The 22,509-nt window shown below is 38.5% G+C and overlaps 1 protein-coding gene across 1 annotated transcript in view; it reads left to right on the top strand.

Annotated features, from left to right (window-relative positions):
• sorl1 (sortilin-related receptor, L(DLR class) A repeats containing) overlaps nt 1-22,509 on the top strand; it is an 89,471-nt gene that overhangs the window by 11,206 nt on the left and 55,756 nt on the right. Inside the window, exons 2-6 of the mRNA XM_083549343.1 lie at nt 917-1,033; nt 6,331-6,459; nt 8,804-8,965; nt 9,379-9,446; nt 15,852-16,032. Of these exons, the coding sequence (XP_083405469.1) occupies nt 917-1,033; nt 6,331-6,459; nt 8,804-8,965; nt 9,379-9,446; nt 15,852-16,032 (657 nt within the window). The remainder of the gene's footprint in view (nt 1-916; nt 1,034-6,330; nt 6,460-8,803; nt 8,966-9,378; nt 9,447-15,851; nt 16,033-22,509) is intronic.

The raw sequence follows: 22,509 nt of genomic DNA, 5'->3' as shown, positions 1-22,509 counted from the left end.
TCTTTTTCTTGATTTTCTTACTTGGTGCTTTATCAGGGGCATAGCACCATGTACTTGGCCCACTGGACACAAAAGTGAGAAACACTGTCCATTGCATTGGCTCCATACACCAGCTAGCTACCAAAAAATACTACAAATATGTATACAGTGTGTCACATTTTCTCCGCTCAATCAAGCCCTGGTGTGTTTTTTTTACCCTCTGTATATCTTTTCATTTAGGTGTGAATTCAGCAATAACAAATACAAAGATAGTTAGTTATATTAGCATAACATATTTACTTTATAGCTTAATTTAAGAACAACAATCTGCTCTTTTTTGCTTCCTATTTTTTCCTCTCGCTCTCTCTCTCTCTCTCTCTCGCTCTCTCTCTCTCTCTCTCTCTCTCTCTCTCTCTCTCTCTCTCTCTCTGTGCTTCGTTTGTTTCTCAAATATCTTATTGTGTAGCACTGAATGTCACTATGTTTGTATTTCTGAACAGTCAAAAATGTGACTCAGAGTTGTATACTGTCCTTTTTAGGCACTTTTTCTCAGCTCTGTGATACACAGGTTTTTATAATGTTGTTTCAGCAACTGTGCTTTATTATTCTCCCTAGATATTTCAGTAAGAACAATAAAAATATTGACCTATACACCTTTATTACCCATGCTTGTTGAGAATAAAGCCCTCATAAGATGAAATGTTTGTGTATATATATATATATATATATATATATATATATATATATATATATATATATATATATATATATATATATATATATATATATATATATATACACACACACACACACACACACACAATTTTATTCTTTTTCTTATGTTGTTGTTGTTGTTTTTTTTTTTTTTTTTAATAAACTGTTTGACTTTAATATGTTATTTGTATAGCTTTGTATACTGACAGATTGTTGTTTACAGGCCAACCTGAATGACTCTCATAACCAGATGGTTGTGCACTGGGCTGGAGAGAAGAGTAACGTCATCGTAGCTTTGGCAAGAGACAGCGTCGGAGCAACCGACCCCAAGAGCAGTTCGGTGAGTGTATCACTGTGTTCAAAGCTGACATGTTGCCACTTTCTCTCTCTCTCTCTCTCTCTCTCTCTCTCTCTCTCTCTCTCTCTCTCTCTCTCTCTCTCTCTCTCTCTCTCCTTCTATCTTTTTCTATCTCTTTCTCTCTCTCTCTCTCTGAGTGTCCTGACATTTCCTGTGAGTACACTTGAGTGGAGTGAAAGCCTCACGGTTGCAGGTCTGCTACCCAGGTTATGACTTATTCACGTCAATAATGGCGCGACAGTGGCTTCGTGAGTGAACTGGGGTTTTTATCTATTCATTTTTGATTGTGAAGGTCTCGCAGGTCTCTCGCTGTCCTGTAGAAGCCACAATTTATCTAGACTATGTGGCATCTCTTTTTGATGAATTTGACAAAAAGCCAGGTTGGCCGGCGTAGCTGAGAATCAGCAGAGGCCATGATGACAAATGCTGCTGTTTAACAGGTTTAGACATTACTTGAAAAATGCAACATGCTAAGTTGGCAATTATTATTATTTTTTTTTAAGGCTAAAGGTGCACCAGATTTGCACAATGTTATGAACACTTATCGGATTATAACAGAGAGTATATTGTACATTCTTTACTTTGGGCCTCATTGTTAATTTTTAAGTTTTTAAGTGTGTGCAATTTTTCTGACTTAAAAATCCCAGACAGATTTACAAAAACTTTAATACACTAATTGTCTTCATACACATTTGAGCATTTTGATGCTCGTAATCGTGCACAAGTTCCAACGCATGTTTACATTTGGTGACTGACACAATGCTTTATTAAAAACAAACAATGCTCACAGAGAGGTGAAGGCGACAAAATCATGAATATACAGGAGTTCTCCTGAGTAAATCCAGTAATGCAGCTGAGCCACTGTAGCGCTGTTTCTTTATTTTTATTATTTTTTTTCATGTCTATTTTTTTTTAGATTCCTTTTTTATATATATATATTTGACAAATTAATTTCACCCAGTTTCCATTGAAATGACAGTTAAATGATTATATGTTAATTTAAGGTGAGTCATCGTAGATATAAATTTAAACAAGAGAATAAAGCATATTATATTCTGGAGTCCCTTCACTTCTGCAACCCTAAAAGTCTTGACGTCTTGATGTCCTCCTTTCTTAAATACTCCTTGTTTTTTTTTTCTTTTTCTTTTTATCTCTCCATCTGCAGAAACTCTGCATTTACTTTGCATAATAGATTCTGAGTCACACATCAGGAAATTGCAGCGCTGCTGAGCTGTAGAGGCCCGTGCTCATGACAACATATTTTGCCTTTATTGGAGGCCGTCAGATTAAAAAGCTCCATCTGTTTTTCAAAGCCTCTGCATGTGAATCTGCCTTTTATTATATAATTCGAATCCTGTCAGACAATCACTACAATGTTCTGTTTTCCATCTTGACCACAAGAAGTGTTATGTTTTGGATAGGGTTTATCATGGTAGGACTTTATTAGAAGAAAACACAAACACAAAGGTTGAGAAGTTGTGAAAATTTGCATATGCATTTATTGTGGAATTTTGTTAACAGGGTCTTTGAGTGAAATAAATGTAAATATACCAAGTCCCATTAAGGGTTGTTTTTGTGAAGTCAGCATTGCTTATAAAGTATTCAGTGATCTATGCTCATTGGATAGATAAATCACACAGATGGGAGTGTCTGCACGATGTGTGCATGCTTGTCATGCAAAATATTCCCTTCACACTACATGCACAATACAAAAATTAGACTTTTACAGTAACTTCCTGTTGTTGTAAGAATTACGGTAAAATACAGAATGGCATGCAGTGAAATATTTTAATGCCTAGTCCTCGGTATGTGATGGAATAGAAAAATGGACAGAATAAAATAGAATAAAGGAATCAAATTTACTAAAAAGTATAGTACTATCGCATATACTGTATGTGCAGTAAAATATAATTTACAATTCAAATGGGTTTTAAAAAATTGGCAGTTTGTCTGGAATAACTTGAAATAAACAGTTGGCGTCCATCTTTGTTCATTCCATATTTAATACAAATTAGACTTTCCTTTTTGCAACATGTATACAGAAGTGGCATTTATATTCTGGGGAGGCAGAGAGAGTGTGAATTATTAGTTTATCTAATAAAGTGCGTTTTGAACTTTCTGAATTACCATCAAAAACATATACCAGTAATAATTACATTACTGCATCTAGTCCAGTTTTGAATAATACTGCCCAGCTACTCATGAAACAGTAAAACTGTACAAATGTTAGTTCCAGTGTTAAACTTATGATTTAGCGTTCTTTGGTGGAAAATCAAAACCCTGAGGAAAAGATTGATTTATTTATTTATCTTTTTTAAGATCTCTGATACCCAGTACGGCATTGGCATCAATCCGGTGCCTACATTTTTCAGAAAGAATGTGATGGCCCACATACAAAAGCTTTGAGAATTTAAAAAGGTGAACCTTTGCCCAGGATTTGTTTTCGAATGACTGATCATTCAGACATAAAAAAAATAAGTCCCGAAGGGGGTTTGGATAAAATGGGAGGTAGTTTTCAAGTTCTCAAGTGACTTTAGCATTTGTATTTGCCGAACCAGATATTCTCTGGTTTAAAACAAATGCTAAAGGCAGGAAGGGGAACTTGAGAACGGTGACTTGACTTTTGCATTGTCTTCACACAAAATCAGGACCTAGAAAGTGAGAACTGATTGCAGCGTGAATAGAAAGCTTGTAATGACAGAGGAGCATTAGTTTTGTTTATCTTTTATTATATTCGGCATGCCGCTTCACTAGCAGAAGTTGACATATTGCTGTATATTCGTAATTGTATTTTATTTAAGTTTATATAAGATTTTATTTATTTTATACTCTTTTATATGAGTATTATACGTTTATAATTGTAAATAAATGAGTACTTTAGTATCTATTTGGTTAACACATTGGGGGGTATGTTTCAGGTATCATTTATACAATACTACTATTGTGTCCCTCTATCTGATAGGTCAGATTTTTTGGTCATGTGAAAAACGTAAGATTTCTGTCTTATTCAAGAGAACTATTGAGTTTCAAGATATCAATTGCAATAAAAAATTTAGGAAAACGACTTTTTTTTTATTGTTGCACAATACTAAATATAACCACAAATAGATAGTTTTTATGTTAAAAAAAGAAATTGTACTCAATGGTACAAATTTGGATTTGCTAATTATTTTCCTACACTTTTCATTTCTTTACTCATCTACTTACACTCATAGTGTAACCAACAAATATAGGCTAGAGCTATGTCTAGTGCCATATTCAGTTGTCACCATTTTGTAATGTCACAAATTGTCACCATTGTACTACTTATTACCTCAGATCTAATACCAAATTGTTAGTATCTACATCATGTATATAAATACGAAGAACATACAACAGAATCTAATGTAAATTGAATGTTAAAATGACCTTGAACTCGACTGTTTCCATAATTTCAATAACTGTTTCCAAAATCCAGTTTGCCTTTATGAATACTGTCTTGTGACTGGTCTTGTGATAGTGCCACAAGCCTGCCGATTAATGCTGGTATTTCGCTTGTTTATGTGCCATCATGACAGTGATTACAGTAATTGCTTACTACTGCAAGGAATGAAATACAACAGGACCTTGTTGCAGGAATAATCAACATGATGGTAGTGTGCCATGACTTGATAAGAGTTACTGTACACTTTGAAATGTTTAACTTCTTCAAACCTGAAATGATGAACACCTGTCCATATGATTGGTGTGTTTTTGAACATTCCATTCCACATTTAGCCTTTATTGAAAAGTGCTGTTATGAAGAAGAAAAAAAAAAAAGTCACTCTTTTGGGATGATGTTGCACTAATTTTAATGTTTGATTGTGGAGATTTGTGCTCATTCAGCCAAAAGGTTGTTAGTAAAATCAGGTACTTATGTAGGGTAAGGAGGCTTTGGGTGCAATCAGCCTTCCAATTTAACCCAAAAATATTTACTAGTGTTGAGATCAGAGTTTTGTAGCGGGGCACTTAGGATTCAACCCATGTAAACAACGTCCTTATCGAATTTCAAATAAAAGGAGATTTTAATGCGTTTTTATCCAAAAACATCTTGAACAATTGCATTTGTAGAAACAGTTTGAAGAACATATGGCTGGAAGAGTCAGGTATCATAATCCTTTTTTTTTTTTCTTCTTACATATAGTGTATGTGAATCTATGTAAAATAGAGGTCGGCCGGTAGTGGATTTAACGATACTGAGAGCTAGGTTGGGTCACACTTGCCGATAAACGATTAATCAACCAATTAGTCAAACATTCAGTGTAAAATAATACAGAACTTTATTCCAAACATAAAACCGTACTCAATCATGAAAATGTGCTAAATAAAATACATTTTGAATGAATTATAGTATTAATTAATACAAACAGCAAGTGGTTTCAGTAGTTTGCTTCTAAAAGTTACCTTCTTAGCCACTCCAGCCATGGACGCGACCCGGAAAAACTATCAATAGGGATTTTTGCAGATAGTTTTAAAAATCAACAATCTTTGCCGATTAATCAGCAAAAACGGTAGGTCGCTACTAAAACCATATCTTCATAGAGCTGTTTGGGACATTAGAGGGCTTTGTGTACAGGGGCATTGCCATGCTGGAACCGGTTTGAGTCTTCTAGTTCAAGTGAAGAAAAAATATAATTCTACCATCTCCAAAGACATTTTATACAACTGTCTTCTTCTTCTTCTTTCGGCTGCTCCCATTATCGGTTACCACAGCGGATCATCCGTCTCCATACCCCCCCCTGTCCTCTACATCTCCCTCTTTCAACCCAACTACCTGCATGTCTTCCCTCAACACATCCATAAACCTTCTACTTGGTTTTCCTCTTTTCCTTACTCCTGGCAGCTCCATCCTCAGCATTCTCCTACTGATGTCCCTCCTCTGCACATGTCCAAACCATCTCAATCGGGCCACTTACTTTGTCCCCAAAACGTCCTACATCCACTGGCCCTTTAATAAGCTCATTTCTAATCCTGTCCATCCTCATCACTCCCAATGAAAATCTCAACATCTTTAGCTCTGCTACCTCCAGCTCCACCTTTGTCTTTTACTCAACGCCATGGTCTCTAAATCCTATAGCAGGTCTCATCAAAGTCCAATAAACTTTTCCATTTTATAAAAAAATAAAATAAAAAAGGTTTGGGGATTTATACATATGTTTGGAAAAGGCAGGAGCCCCAATATTTTGTCCACATACTGTATTTGTTAAAGCCTATAACATTCAGTGCTATATTTAACTGCTGTTTTTACGCTTTTCCCACAGGTTTATGTGTCGTACGACTATGGGACCACCTTCATCCATATATCAGATAAGTTTAACCTGCCTAGTGGGAAGGAGACCAGCAAGCAGGTGATCTCGCAGTTCTACCACAGCCCTGCTGATAACCGGCGTGTAAGTATCTATGCCTCGAATCTCAAGCATTAACCTCAAAGCACTAAAGAGAGGGTCAGTTCAGGTTGTTTTGATGTAGAGGCAGTGTGCTCCTCTGGCCTTTTGTTCTCTTAAGGTGTGTGTTTGTGTGGAGAAGCTGGATTGCGCGTGGGAGCAGTTCTCACGAGACCCAGTGCGACAGCGTGACTAATAGACCTGGCCTTGCCTGTAGCCGTCGCCCTTGGCACCCAACATAATTGCCTGCTTCAGGGAGGAGTTTTACGCTTTTGCCAAGACACCTGGGAATTAAAGTTGTTCTCTGCACCGTGATTTGCACTGCAGTTTCTCAAGTCACAATCATGAGCCATATCAGGACAAAGGGAGAAGGATATAACGTAGTAGCATGGCATTAGTACAACTGTTCATTTATTTTATGAAATAGATGCATTTCTCTTGATAATAATAATCCTCATAAAAAATAAGCAAGTTTTCTTTTTTTAATTTTTTTCTTTTTTTATATATATATATATATATATATATAATATAAAATATCCAAGCACGGTCCATGCAAATCGAAGATAAAAATTTCCCCAAAGACAAAAGGCATGACTGCTCATGAGCACGTCTTTTTATAGCAGCTCGTTCTCTTCGCTCTCTCCTCCCTGTGGAAGACTGTGTTTTACATCACAGCGCGTTCATCTGTTAGCAACGCTCCTTTCGCTCCTTTTCTCTTCCTCATTCCCGTCATTCTTTTCATTCTCTGACCTGGTACGTCCTCTGCGCTCTCGTCACATTGGCCGTCATACCAGTGTAGAAGCTGATCTGCTAATAACAACAGAGAGGTTACAGCGAAAGCATGGATGTGACACAGATGGAGGATTAAAGTTGCATAATTACAAAAACAAAAATGCCACAATCTTTGTTTCACATTTTTCTTTTTTAATTCAAGTCTATCAGAGTTAGTTATAAATTGTTATATTAATTATGATGTTTTTATGGTGGGGTTTTAGAGCATTTATTTTTTTCTAATTCTCACACATCGCCAAGCTGCCACTTTTGGGCCCTTGAGCAAGGCCCTTAACCCTTTGTGCTCCATGGGCGCCGTATTGAGGCCGACCCTGCGCTCTCTGACCCCAGCTTCCGAGCAAGCTGGGATATGCGAAGAAGGAATTTTACTGTGCTGCAATGTTTTTTCGACAAATAAAGGCAATTCTATTCTCTATTCTATTCTATTCTATTCTATGTGTTCTGTCAGTGGAAAGTTCCGGTATAACAAGCTCTTATTTCCAATTACACATTCAAATAATGCCCTTAATATTTCAGTACTTCAGCGAAGAATCTGCAGTTTGAAAACAATATTACAAAATGAGATCTCTTGAATGATCAACCAATCAATCATGTCCAATTTGCTTGAAGGTTTCATTCCACCTCCCAGAAGGTGGATTAAGCTGCATAAAATTGCCAATAGGTGTGAAAGAGGCTCATTCGTAAACGAATACGTGTACGTGTATGCCAGATGTCTGCTAGTTAAGGGCAGCTGCATGATTCAAGAGCAGCATCAAATCAATAGTAGAAACCAGTATAGTGTCCATAGATGAATAAACAGTTTCGAAGTGTCTTCAACTGCATTCTATTCTACAGAGTGTCCCAAAAGTCTCTGTACATTATGCCGATTGTGTCTTTGTCAGCGAATTCTCGGTCGGTCCACAACGCTTTCCCATCGTTTAGAATGTATTGCTGTGTTTACCTCCGTAGTCCACTGCAGTTTTGCAACAGCTTTCCAATCTTGGCATAAAAACTATTTCAGTAGTCGACCTGATCTTTTTGAACGTCTCTTTCCGTCTCCGCGAGTTTGGAGTGTGGTTGAGATTTGTGCTCATTTAACCATAAGGGTGTTAGTAAAGTCAGGTACTCCTGTAGAGTGAGGAGGCCTAGGGTGCCGTCAGCGCTCCAATTCATTTCAAAGATGTTCAGTAGGGTTGAGGTCAAAGTGCTGTAGCAGAAGGTCTTCCACTCTAACCCATGTAAACCACTGTCATGCTAGAACAAGTTTGAGTCTCCTAGATAAGGAGAAGGGAGCATTTAATTAAAGGCATCCTATACCAACTTTGCAGAAGAACCACATGTGGCCGATCCGGGCGTCCCAATACTTTTGCCGTATAGTTTATGTTTACAACACAAATGTGTACACGTTGACCTGCGATGGACGGGAATTTCAGATTCAATGTTACCACTGTTTCCAGAATAAACTCTGGATACACCCTGACTAGGATAAAACATTATTGATGAATGCATTAAAAAAGAAAAGGGGAAAAAAAAAAAGATTTATCAGCTTTGCATTTCTCTTCTGTCTTGTTCTCCTCAGTACCTTTTTGCCGACACCAAAAACAGTTACATTTGGAACACATTTGACTTCTGCAAGAGCATCCAGGGATTCTCCATCCCATTCAAACCCACAGACCTGCTCCTACACAACAAGCGACCGGACCTCGTCCTGGGTTATGACAGTTCTCACCCTAATAAGCAGGTTTGTCCGAAACAGTCCTTGAGACATGCTGGAGTGAAATGTCATTGCATATTCCTTGTCAGCTTTGATTTATTTTTAGATATAAAAGCAGGGCTTTTTTATTTATTTTTTATTTATTTTTTTTATATGAAATAGCTGTTAACATGCAAGATGGTTATTTTAGTGTTCTGACTCAGGAGGGAATTAACTTTGCATTAGATATGTTATATTGCAACTCTTGGGCCAGTGGCTCTTGTCCAATATGTGTGGTGATTCATCAGATTTAAAGCCTGTAGGAAAAAAGGTTTCGTCTGAATTTGTCTTTGAATAAAAATAGTCATTAGCTGTGTCTGAATTCTCATAAACTTTTACCTACTTCCTTTTCCTTGCTTCTTTCTTTTTTTTCTTTCTTTCTTTCTTTTTTTTTTATGAAGCTGTGGAAGTCAGACGACTTTGGAGAAACGTGGGTGCTGATTCAAGAACATGTCAAGTCCTACTTCTGGTAAGATAATAAATAGAATTTATTAAATCTGTCTGTCTGTCTGTCTGCCTGCCTGTCTGCCTGCCTGCCTGCCTGCCTGCCTGCCTGCCTGCCTGCCTGTCTGTCTGATCACAACAATTTTAGTAGATCTTCTCAAGTGACAATACTATAGAGATGAAACTTGAATATATGAGTAGTCAACATGCAGCTTGTATAGTATACAGATTTACTGTCCTCTGAAAATAACTTAACATACAGCCATTATTGTCTAAATAGCTGGAGACAAACACCCTAAGTGATAACAGCTGTACAACGTGTAACCATGCAAAGCCACATGTCCTATTCATCATGTTCATGTTTTTGTTTGCTTGACAGGACCATTTAAATTTGTGTATCTTGTATAGGAGCAGTTAAAATGTGGTGCTTTGAGTACAATTCTCTCATAATGACCACTGGATGTTAAGCATGGCACCTCATGCCATGCGTGCGTCAGGTGCAGAAGCTGCTTCAAAAAACAGAAACGGAAGTTCCACTTGTCAGTGCTCAGACCGTTTGCCGCACACCTGCAACAAGTCGGGTTGCGTGACTGTTGTCCCAGAAGGAAGCCTCTTCTGAAACTGTTTCACAAGAAAGCCTGCAAACTGTTTGCTGAAGACAACCTGTGCAAATGCATGGATTACTGTGGAACTATGTCATGTGGTCTGATTAAACTAAGATAACCTTGTTTGGCTCAGATGGTCTCCAGCAAAATTGTGTTTTCCTGCAGACAAGCATGGTGGTGGTAGCATCATGGTCTGGGGCTGCGTGGGTGCTGCTGGTCCTAGGGAGCTGCGGTTCATTGATAGAAAAACATGGATAAAAACATGCACAGAGACATTCTGAAGCAAAACATGATGCCCTCCCTTCAGGAACTGGGCCGAACGGCAGTTTTCCAACATGAAAACAACTTATAACACACCACCAAGATTACAACTGCCTTGCTAAGGAAGCTGAAGGTGATGGAGTGACAAAGTATATCTCTCAACCTGAACCCTATTGAGCACCTGTGGGGCATCTTTAAATGGAAGGTGGAGAAGTGCCATGTGTCTAACATCCAACAGCTCCGTGATGTTTCGAAGAGGATCTCAGCAGCAATCTGTGCAGCTCTGTTAATTCCATGCGCAGGAGGTGGTGAACAGTGGTGCTCACACAAAATATTGACACTTTGGACACAGTTTTGACATGTTCACTTAGGGTGTACTCACTTTTGTTGCCAGCTATTTAGACAATGATGTCTAAGTTGAGACATTTACAGAGGACATTTTTAGAGGACAGTAAATATGTACTGCTATACAATCTGCACATTGACTACTGTAAAATATATCCAAGTTTCATTTCTATAGTATTGTCCCTTGAGAATGTATACTAAAATAGTTGCTAAATGTAAGGGGTGTACTCACTTTTGTGAAATACTGTATATGTTAGGGATGTAACGGTACACGTATTCGTACTGAAAATCTTCGATCAGGAACGTATTAAGTGGTGGACCGCAAGTTTGTTTAGTCTCCGCCTCGTACATTTCGTCCATTTTTTTATTATTATTATTATTATTAAACTTATAAACAGACACAACAATGCCAGGGGTATAAAAAATTAACTAGAGTTCTCCATCTTTAAGAATTTCTTTTAAAATGAGAATTCTGATCATTCCGCATACTTCGGAGGAAGTAAATGAATGACGAATGGAAGGACATTTGTTAAAGTATGCTAAACTAAATAAAACAGTTGATCATATTTTTTTAGAAAATTAAATATTAAATGTAAAACAAACATGCACATCTGTATTACCCAAATGGGTCTAACAAATGCAAACTAATTAAATCTTTTCCATTTATTTAATTGTATTTAATTTATTTAATTTATGCCAATTTGATTGATTACTCAATTTAATCAATATAATTAAAAGTATATTGCATTCATTTGATTCAGATTTTTTTTTTTTATATATAAAATATTATTTTATATATTTAATCAAGCAGGCATTTTATTGAAAAAATTTTTAAAAATGTGAACTGTTCACAAATCACAAATGTCAATAATAATGATAATAATAATAATAATAATAATAATAATAATAATAAACCATGTTAATAAAAAACGGCAAGCAATTTTATGTTTTGCATTTCTTCACCCATTATTGTACCGAAATTGACCGACCCGTGACCTAAAAATCGAGGTACGCACCGAACTGAATTTTTTGTACCGTTAAACCCGTATTATATACAATTTAATTTGATTTTATTTGTATAGCACAATTTTTGCAATGGACATTGTTTTTAAGCAGCTTCACACAGATAAAGCGATATGGGTTACTTAACGGAAGGTCGGGGGTTCAAGCCCCGGTATCACCAAGCTGCCGCTCTTTGGCACTTTCACCAGCAAGTCCCTTAACCCTCTGTGCTCCAGGGGCGCTGTATCATTGCTGACCCTGTGCTCTGACCCCAATGAAGAAAATCATTGGGATAAGCAAATAATGGAATATCACTGTACTGTAATGTATATAGGACAAATAAAGGCTCTTCTTCAAATGTTCATAGGCACTCAGGCAACACACCATAGCCCACCGGAGTATTGTGATTCTGTAATAGGTTTGAGTCTCCAAGTTTAAGTGAAGGAAAATGTAAATTCTACAAAGACATCCTATACAATTGTGTGCCAACTTGCCACCCAAGAACCACATAATGGCTGGAAAAGCCAGGTTTGTCCATATAGTGTATATTTTAAAGATCTCCTGTGTGTATTGTGCTAAAGTTGGATCTGATGTGAAATTCAGCATTGAATTCTAAGAAGAAGCATTTTTCCGAATCTCGAATAACAATCTGCCGCCTAACATTCCACCATTATACCAGACCTAAAAGGGTGAAAACCTCCAAACCGGATGAAGAACGTGCTCATCATGTGCTCGCAAAAGAAAAGGAAACATTTATAAATATTGTAGTGAGATTTAAAATTTGTGCCTTTAAATAAGCTGGTGTACCCCACAAAGGACCCCCTTTTACAAAGATGCTGTGAGCTTTTTCTGAAGGATAGCTGTGTGAATGTGATCACATGCAAAGCAGAGTTAGAAAGAAGTATGCAAATAAGCTTCATGCTGTTTGATCTTCGAAACACCAAGTTCAACTATCAGGGAGGTGTAGGCTACAGCTACACACACACTTACTCTCTTTCTCTCTCTCTCTCTCTCTCTCTCTCTCTCTCTCTCACACACACACACACACACACACACACACACACACACACACACACACACACAGAGGTAACTGATTAGTCATTTGGCTGAAATTAAGTATTGAAAGTAAGCAAACATTTACCACAAACTTTAATTAAGCCATTAATCTTAATTTTGGATTACATTTCCGTTTCTCTTGACGAACGAGACCCAAACCTGCACAAAGTACATGAAAATATAATGTACATGGGTTGGAGTGGTAGATTTTGAACAGCCTGTGACAGAACTCTGAACTTAACCCGACTGAACACCTTTGGGATGAATTGGAACAATGACTGCACCCCAGGCCTCCTCACCCTATATCAGTACCTGACTTTATTAACACTCTTGTGGCTAGATTTTCACACACACACACACACACACACACACACACACACACACACACACACACACACACACACACACACACACACACCAAAATCTAGTGGAACATCTTCCAAGAAGAGTGGAGGGTGTGGAACTAAATGTGGAATGAGATGTTCAAAAAGCACATATGAATCTTAAGGTTAGGTGTAAACAAACTTTTATACATAGTGTTTTTCAGGGCAGCTAAACTAATTTCATATAATTATTTCTATTTATATTAAAATAATTAGCGGGATTTTTTTGTTGTATATTGTTACATATTTTGCATCATAGAAATATCTTATGATATTCTGGTCATAATCGCGCTTCGATAAATCTGTGACCTAGATAATGATGTAGAAAACTTTTTTTTTACATTTTTTTATATATACTGCTGGAATTGTTCTATACTTTTATAATACAAAAAAAAACAAAAAATATATATCAGCCCCCTGTTTTCTATTTCCAGTATCCTAAACTCCATTATGCACTATTTAGCACAGCAGATGATTGGGAAGCGCATACTGTTTTATAACCATGGCTGCTATTTCCATCTGGCCTATTCGGCAGGGAGAGAAACTGATCCGCAGTGTAATATCCACTGAGGGAGTCGATGGTTACGTGCTCAGCGTTTCAGACGAGCTGCCGGTAGCTTTGTGTGTGTGTTTTACTGGTGGCCATCAGCCTGCTGCTTATTTGATTAATCTCCTATTAATGGCCCTTGGGTTCGGCTGGATTTGGTCAACTTCGTCCTCTGGAGTAGTGTCTGCTCTGTGAGGCACCTCAGGAAAAGGAAGTGTGGCAAATTGAGTATCTTCCCAGTACACTGAGAAAGCTCATGTCTTGCTCAGGAGAGCCACAATAGAAGGTTTTATGTAGAACTACTCATCAATTGTGGTAGCAGGTATACATGCATAGTGCATCAGTGCTGTTAAATTTATTAAAGACGTTGTGTTTTGATTAGCAGGGATAAAAATTCTGCTAACTGGGGTTGGAGTGGCAGTGGCAACTCGGCAGCAGTGGCAGCTTGGCAGCAGTGGCAGCTTGGTGGGGACGAGGGTCCAATTCCCAACCTCACTTTCAGTAACCCAGAGTTTTAACCATTGAGCCACTGCTTCTCTTGAAGCGCCTACCAACTACATAGTGGTAACCGAGTCCATTATTTTCATGCCATTATTTTCTTATATACAACCTGCCCCATCATGTTTTATTCCATAACTGTCCTTTTGTATTCGGGGTTTAATCCTCATCCCCCTGAGAAGTTTAGTTTAGTCTCACTGATTAAGAGCGCTAAAAAGATGCCGTTTTATGTCAGCGCCACACACCCAGCTTCTGTACGTGCATGAAATGGGTGGAGCACAGGCGGCACGGTAGTCTGTGTACTCGTCTTCTTCAGTCTAATCCTTTCATCCATTTGTTAGAAGTATCAAGAAGCAGTCTTGACAAACAAGCCGGTGTGTTTAGGAAAGCAGCGAGGCAGGCTATTGTGCCAGGGAGCTCAAGAGTAAATCTCAGGGCTCCAGGGTCTCTGAAGCCATGCTTTAAATCCTGAGCCTACTGTGCTGAATCATTTATACACAGGGAGATTCATGGCTCTTAACTTGCCTCTGCCTGAAGAGAAATGTGGTGCGAAATCAGGGGAGCATTCCAAAATAGTCCTAATCGTATTCCCTTATCTCTGTTAAACAAATTATTTACTTTTGTTCAAGGTAATTACTGGAAAATACATATGGCAAACATTATTTATAATAACTAGTGAAAACTAGTTTTCAGTAGCTGCTGAGCCATTAAAGTGTTTAAGAGGTTTGATGGTAAACATTATTTCATGCTTTTTTGCTGTAGAATTCGATGCGTGGGAATTATCACATATGCTATACGGACAAAGGTGTGGACAACATAATATTCATATATGCTTTTTGAACTTCCCATTTTAGTCCCATTTGCTGTTTTAATACCCTCCACTCTTCTGGGAAGATGTTTCATGAGATTTTGGAGTGTGCTTGTAGAGATTTCTGCTCATTCAGCAACAATGGTGTTAGTAAAGTCAGGTTCTGATGTAGGGTGAGGAGGCCTGGGGTGCAAACACTAGACACTGACCACTGCAGAGTGGGAACAGCCCACCAGTTTTGGAGATGCTCTGACCCAGTCGTCTAGCCGTCACAATTTGTACTTGTCAAACCCGCGCAAATTTTTACGCTTGCCCATTTTTCCTGCTTCTAACACGTCAACTTTGAGGATAAAATGCTGCCTAATACGGGATGTGTTATACACTAACAGGTGCCATGATGAAGAGATAATCAATTCCATATATTTGGAATATATATATATATATATATATATATATATATATATATATATATATATATATATATATATATATATATCTCTATCTATCTATCTATATATCTATATATATATATATGAGGTTTGAGAATTGCTCCAGAAAAACTAGACACACGTGTGATAAGCGTAGTTTCCCCCCCCGCGGTCTCTAAGCACTGCTTGGTAAAATTATATTTGAACCGCCTCAAACTGCAGCGGCACTCGACTCCAAAGCTTTTTCGCTAGAGTTTATTGTTCGTTCCGTTCGTCTAATAAAGATAAGACGCTATTTTGCATGCCGCGTTTGTTGAACAAGTCCTTTTAGGAGCCATTCATGCACATAATAAGATAAGTGCTAAGAGCGCGTAAACATTTCTTACAGCTAGAGCGTGGACATGCTGAAAGAATCTTTTGCTTTTTTTTTATATTTCAGGGTTTGTTGTTGTTGTTGATTGTTCAGCTGTTTTAATTTGCCAATCGTGTTCCCTCAGGGGAGTCGAGTCGCATGACAGCCCGACCACGGTGCTGGTCCAGAGGCATGAACCCCAGGGTGTCTCCAGCATTCTCAGCAGCACTGACTTCTTTCAGAGCGAAGAAAACCGACACATCATTCTAGAAAGGGTGGACAGCTTTCAGCTCCGAGACAAGTACATGTTTGCGACGACGACCAGGGTAAGATCTGCATGGTGAAGCGTGGCAGCTCATGCTGTTGTGATGGAAAGAAATGTGCTTCAGATTAAATCGACTGGCTTGAGCACTGGATTGTATAGTAGCTTCTGGAAAATGATTTGGGTGGCATTTTGTGCTTGAGATAAGCTAAACATCAATATTTTCTCTACATAACCTCTCTGATGTCCCACTTGTATCAGCTGTATGTTGAGGAACAGTACACTTCAAAAGACAATGACGGGGGCACGTAGTAGTACACCTGGGGAATCTGTTTTGTATATAATACTCGGGCGGTGTAGGCTAATCCGCTTAAGTATTGAAGAGCTTGACTGTCTTGTGGAAAAAATGTTATAGGGTGGAAAAAAGATTAGCTATAAATTGATTAGCTAGCCAGCTAATCAAAGCTCACGTGTTATAAGCGGTAGCTAACATATTATTAGCTAGTTAGCCAGTAACATGTACAAGTATATAGAAATTCGGTGTTTGAAAGGGAGTTGCATCTTGTAGCTGCTGTCCAGGAAGAAACTCCTTCTACATTTCTGTCAGAAACTCTGAGTAATGTTTTCAGTTAAAAGTTCCTTCAAGTCCAGGACGTCACATATACTAAACAAATCAAAAAGGTCATCATAAGATTATAGTTCACTGGCTAGTGTGTTGCTAACAGAAGAACAACACAGGGCTTGCCATTTTTCATCTCACTTTGTACCTCAAACATACACGCACTATTTACACAAAAGTATTGTGATACCTGACTTTTTAGTCATATGTGATTCTTCCACAAACTTGTCCTGGATGCGGTAGCATTAAATATTCCCTTTACTCAAGGTAGAAGATCAAAACTTGTCCCAGAATTATAATGCCTCTGTACACAATGCAAACTCTATGAAGCTATAGTTCACTTGGGTTGGAGTGGAGGTTCTTCAGTTTCCTTAATATAGCTTTTATATAGATCTGAAAACAATTGGGATGAATTGGAACGCTGACTCGCCCCAGGTCTCCTCACGCTACATCAGTTACCTGACTTTTGCTAACACCCTTGTTGCTCGATGAAGACAAATCTCCACAAACACACTCCAAAATCGAGCGGAACATTTTCCCAGAAGATTGGAAATGATTATAACAGCAAATGAGGAATAATGCGGAATGAGATGTTCGAAAATCACATTGATTTTTAGGATCAGGTGCCCACAAACTTTCTTTTCTATGTATTGTAGGTCGATGTTATTCCACGCAATAGTACCTCTTCTGAGGTAAATTGGACGCAGCATTGAAGAGAGTTGAACAAACGTACGACTGTTATGTAATTGTAAAAAGTTTCTAAACTAAGACTTTGCGTTTGCGTCACTTAGTTGGCTGATGTGCGATGTGGTGTTATATCCCAGCATGACACGTTGGAGATAATTGCACTCGAGTCTTTATTTATTTATAGCAGGCGAGCAAATGGCAGGTTTGTGCTTGTCTTTATTTCGCCTCAGTGTTTCTACATATTAGTGAGTTATTGACTGTAAAATGATTGTCTGTCTTCTGTGCATGCTAATTAAAGCAGCTAGTAAAAAAATATAAAATTTCAAAGTCAACATGTGTGGGTTTTTTTTTTTTTATACCCTAAGAAATATAATAGACTTGTTTATTCATTTTCATAGCTAGTGTGGGTTGTCAACACAAGCGATGTGCTTTATTGTAGTCTATGGTATTGTAGAATGAACTGAAGATTTATTCTGAGGAGAATGTAGAGACACTTCTGGGCTTTTTTGGCTGGAAAGACAATTTTAAGAGCCCACATGAGATCCTCTCTGATGTATAGACCATGGTTGTTGATTAGAGAGAGATTACAGTCCGTTCATCTGTTTTTGTATTATTAAATTGTACAGAAGAAATGCTTATGGACATACAAATGGGAATGAATCGATTGTACCAATAAAACAGTGAAGAAAGGCGGTAGTTGGAGAGTTGACTGTTTATCTGCAGGTCTATGTGAATAGACCGAATAGAGTACAGGCTGTATTTTATGGTATGTGAATGTCATGGGTCTTTGCTGCTCTCACAATGTTTCTGTCATCAGCTGGTGTTGTTTTTTTTTTGGCTGACCTGTTAGATGTTCTGTTCAATTTTCTCTTTTCTCAGCATCGAAATGGCTCTTATTTCACAGAGAGCTCTCTGGTCCTCTCTGGTCTTTTTTTTTTAACAAAATAAACCTTTTAGTTTAGACCTAGAGCCGAACTTCAGACAATCTAACGCATCACACCTGGGCAATGAGCAACAGTTAAAAGTTGCCAAGCGAAGTTGAGCAATTATAAGGAAATGTAACCGAATATCACATTTATTACCATCAGGAAAGAGGTTCCGAAGCATTCGGGCCTCATATCCAGCTGTTTTTTTCCATCAAGCCATCAGGCTCCACAACACACAGAACTAAACTGTACAAACACACACACATGCACACACTCACTCAACTGTGTATCACTGAACTGTACAACCTGAAATCAACACACTCATCTCAATCCATTCCACCACCCATATTATATTTATATTTGATCATATTATACTGTTTACATGCTGTTTTGCACCTCTCGACTGCTGCGCTTGTTGTTTTTGCACAACATTGTGTTTATGTGTACAAGTACACTCTTGTATACAGTTTTCTTTTGCACATTACTGTATAACATGTTATAAAAGAGGTTTACTGCTCGGCCCTATTTTGTTTGGCGTACCTGCCCTACGCTGTTTTGCAGTGTCTCACACAATGCACTTTAGACCTTAACTCTGGGTTCTGGGGTATGTAGCTCTATGTTATTGTAGCACCAGGGTTCTGGAGGAACGTTGTCTTCCTTCACTGTGTACTGCGTCAGCTATATATGGGGGTAATGACTAAAAACCTTCTTGACTTGATTATAATCATCAACATTGCTATTGCAATACTTTTTGAGAAGGGCTGTGAAATTGTTCTCCACTTGATTTGGTGGATAGCACGTTGTAAAAATAAAGACCGGCAGCGGCAAATCTGAGAAACCATGACCAGCTTTTGCACTTTCGCAGTGATTCTATGGTTAGATTCAGCAGTTGCATGCAGCTAAATGGAGCGTCTTGTGTTGAGCGCCTCTTCTGAGAAGGCCACGTTCTGTGAAAAATGCACTTTGCCCATCGCGAAAGGCTTTTTCCGAACATTTTCTTGGCTGCCTCTTTCCATTGCAGCTTTTTGTAAAAGTGAAACTGACATCTATCCAAGAAAACTGCTGCAGAGCACTTGGGAATTAAACAATTGCTCATTGTTGTGTTTCGAACTTTTAAAATGAAAAAGGGAAGAAAAAAACAAGAGGAAAAAAAACGAGTGGGTTTATTATCCTTTGCTGGATTCCAGCCTGTAAGGGTTTTGTTTATTCCCCCAAATTTTAGTGATTGCTCATGCCTGTGTGTACACTGGCTCTTAACCAAGTGTGGTCCACAGTAAATGTTTGGCCTGTTAAAATAAACCTTGACGCTCGTCTGTCGGACGCGACACCGCCGGTGGATCGGATCGAGCAGAGATTAGCATTACTAGGTGACTTATTGTGGTCTCTGATATTACAGGCTGTAACTGAACCACCGTAACTAACGGCATGTCGCGGACAAGGTGTTGATTATTCAGCCCGGCAGAACCGAACGTGCGGTCCGCTCTCCCCGGGGCATCTTTAACCGCTCATGCACCACTTACCCGTGTTCCACTAACCCGTGCGACCATATGGTCATGTTGTCAGCGCTACACTAGGTAGCGATTGTGCCAAGAAGTTACTACGCACATAAAGTATACACAAATGGGAGGTTTCATAACCAGAGCCTGTTGTGCAATGCTTTGGAAGCCTTGGTTCTATTCGTAGCCATTGATTCGTAGGACTGCGTTGTAGGTCTCAAAGAAGGAAGAAAAGATGGGCTTCTCTGTAAGGTAATTAACTAATTAGCATACCACTGCTAAATATCACCTATGAACACGTTACAGCGATCTCATAAGAAGATTCGTAATCTGTCCATAGTTTTCGATTTATTTTCCTCAGTACCCTGATGGATTTGCCAAAATTGATCATTGCTCTGTGTCAGTGTTTAAACACGATTATTTGGACTTGCAGACGAACACAAAAGCAGCCCGGCGCACGTTGTCTGGAAGATTGTATTCAGACGAACGCTGAGAGAATGTCCGTCTTTAGAGTCAGGATTAGTCAGTCATGTCTGGGGGTCACTAACCAGTCAGAGTGAGCAATATAGAAAGAGAAACACACACATGCACACAAAAAAAGAGACTATCCATGTCTCACACTCTCAGTAGTCCTAGGCCTCCTAATAGGATTACCATAATGAATATCACAAGGTCCTTTCGGCACTAAGGAGCATAAAGGATTCATTAAAAACGATACGAAAACCTTCGCCCTTTCTTCACAAAAATATTTTTTTCTTTAGTTCCTTAATGCCCCACTTTTTCCTTTTATCCAAGAAAGAAAAAAAAAACCTGATTTGAAGTATTCATTTTGCACTACCGAATGTATTTTATGTACCACGCTATTATTCTCGATTGTTACCAGGGCAGCTACATTGGGACACCAGATTGTTAATTGAGCTGGGGGGGGTGGGTCACACCACACACACCACACACACTTAAACTTTCACACAACCTAATCAAGCTGCAGAGATCTCCAGGCCTAAACTCCTGCTCGTGAGTCAGGTCTATCCAGTCCACAGTGCTTGCCAGCACAGTAAGGCTCTTGTTTTCCGACATAAAAGCCCCTCGCACAACAAAGGAAAAGTGCCTCTAGGAGCCAGAAATGCCGCAAGTCCGCAAGAATCAGCTCCATTCATTCTGGCAGACGGGTTGGAATCCCGAAGCGAAATTATGCTTGTAGAGATCAATTCTCAGACTTCTTGGACCACACCCGCATATGTTACATGGCCCTGTCGAGGTATTAGAGTTAAGGAACTTCTCCGGGGGCCGGCTCACCACCAAGAAAGGGTCTAAACAGCATTTTGTCAAGTGAACGATAATGGACCTTGTCCATGAGTCCCTATTTGGACCATTATTAGAATATGATTCGTGAACCGGACAGAAAAAAAAACCCCCAAAACCAGACAGCTAATGGAACAACGTATCTGGTTTTGCTCCAGTCCCAGGGCTCTGTACAGTCGTGTCAGTTTTGCAGGTTCAATTCCAGCTTGTCCTCTTTTGTCACATAAAGCTGTTGTTACCACGCTGCCGGACTCTTTCTCTCCATGCTCCCTCAGCAACCACCGGCCCTTTCCAAAACCTTTTTTTTTTTACTCTAGTCCTTTCCAGCTCTCTAAAGCCAGATTGTGCATTGGCTGCCTGTGACACCACTGCAGTCTGTTCCCGGAGATGGCCATTAACAGGCAGATAAATCAGGCTGATAGATGCTTGGGCCGTGACGGGAGGGTCTTCGAGAGAGAGAGAGAGAGAGAGAGAGAGAGAGAGAAAGAGAGAGAGAGAGAGAGACACGACACTGCATGCTTTGTTTTACCCCAGAGAACAAGAAGTGCTTTTCCGCCTCATCAGGGGAAATTCATTAATGCCGGGCAGATTAGTTCACAGGCTGTCCAGCTCATGGCGTTCTCTATGCCCAGCACTTGGGAGAGAAAATCTCTCTTGTGTTGTCTTGGCTCAGGCTTTCACTACCATCTTGTGCGGATTGAAAGCTGAGGGCTGCTAATCCGGGATGATGTCGTAAAACCCGGTGTAGACTTGACAACTGATGTTGTGATTCCATCAACATGAGTCTACGAATGTAGATTTCGTTTTTTTAATTATAGCTTTTGATTCTGACTCTGGAGTTACTGATCGAAAGGTAACATGGCCGACCCACCGCTCTTCCCAACACCACTGAGATTTACACGAAGAATTTCACTGTGCTGTTAAATACATGTGACGAGTATAGAGCACCTCTTTCTTTCTTTCTTTCTTTCTTTCTTTCTTTCTTTCTTTCTTTCTTTCTTTCTTTCTTTCTTTCTTTCTTTCTTTCTTTCTTTCTTTCTTTCTTTCTTTCTTTCTTTCTTTCTTTCTTTCTTTCTTTCTTTCTTTCTTTCTTTCTTTTTCTTTCTTTTTCTTTCTTTCCTTTTTTCTTTCCTTTTTTTCTTTTTCCTTTTTTCTTTCCTTTTTTCTTTTTCTTTCTTTCTTTCCTTTTTTTTTTCTTTCTTTCTTTCTTTCCTTTTTTCTTTCTTTCCTTTTTTCTTTCTTTCCTTTTTTCTTTCTTTCCTTTTTTCTTTCTTTCTTTCTTTCTTTCTTTCTTTCTTTCTTTCTTTCTTTCTTTCTTTCTTTCTTTCTTTCTTTCTTTCTTTTAACTTTCAATATTTTCTTTCTTTCTTTCTTTCTTTTAACTTTCAATATTTTCTTTCTTTCTTTCTTTCTTTCTTTCTTTCTTTTAACTTTCAATATTTTCTTTCTTTCTTTCTTTCTTTTAACTTTCAATATTTTCTTTCTTTCTTTCTTTCTTTTAACTTTCAATA

Source organism: Silurus aristotelis (assembly GCF_946808225.1).
Source record: "Silurus aristotelis genome assembly, chromosome: 8".
Lineage (NCBI taxonomy): Eukaryota > Metazoa > Chordata > Actinopteri > Siluriformes > Siluridae > Silurus > Silurus aristotelis.
Note: the sequence above shows the minus strand (reverse complement) of the source record. Positions and strands in the feature narration are given on the sequence as shown.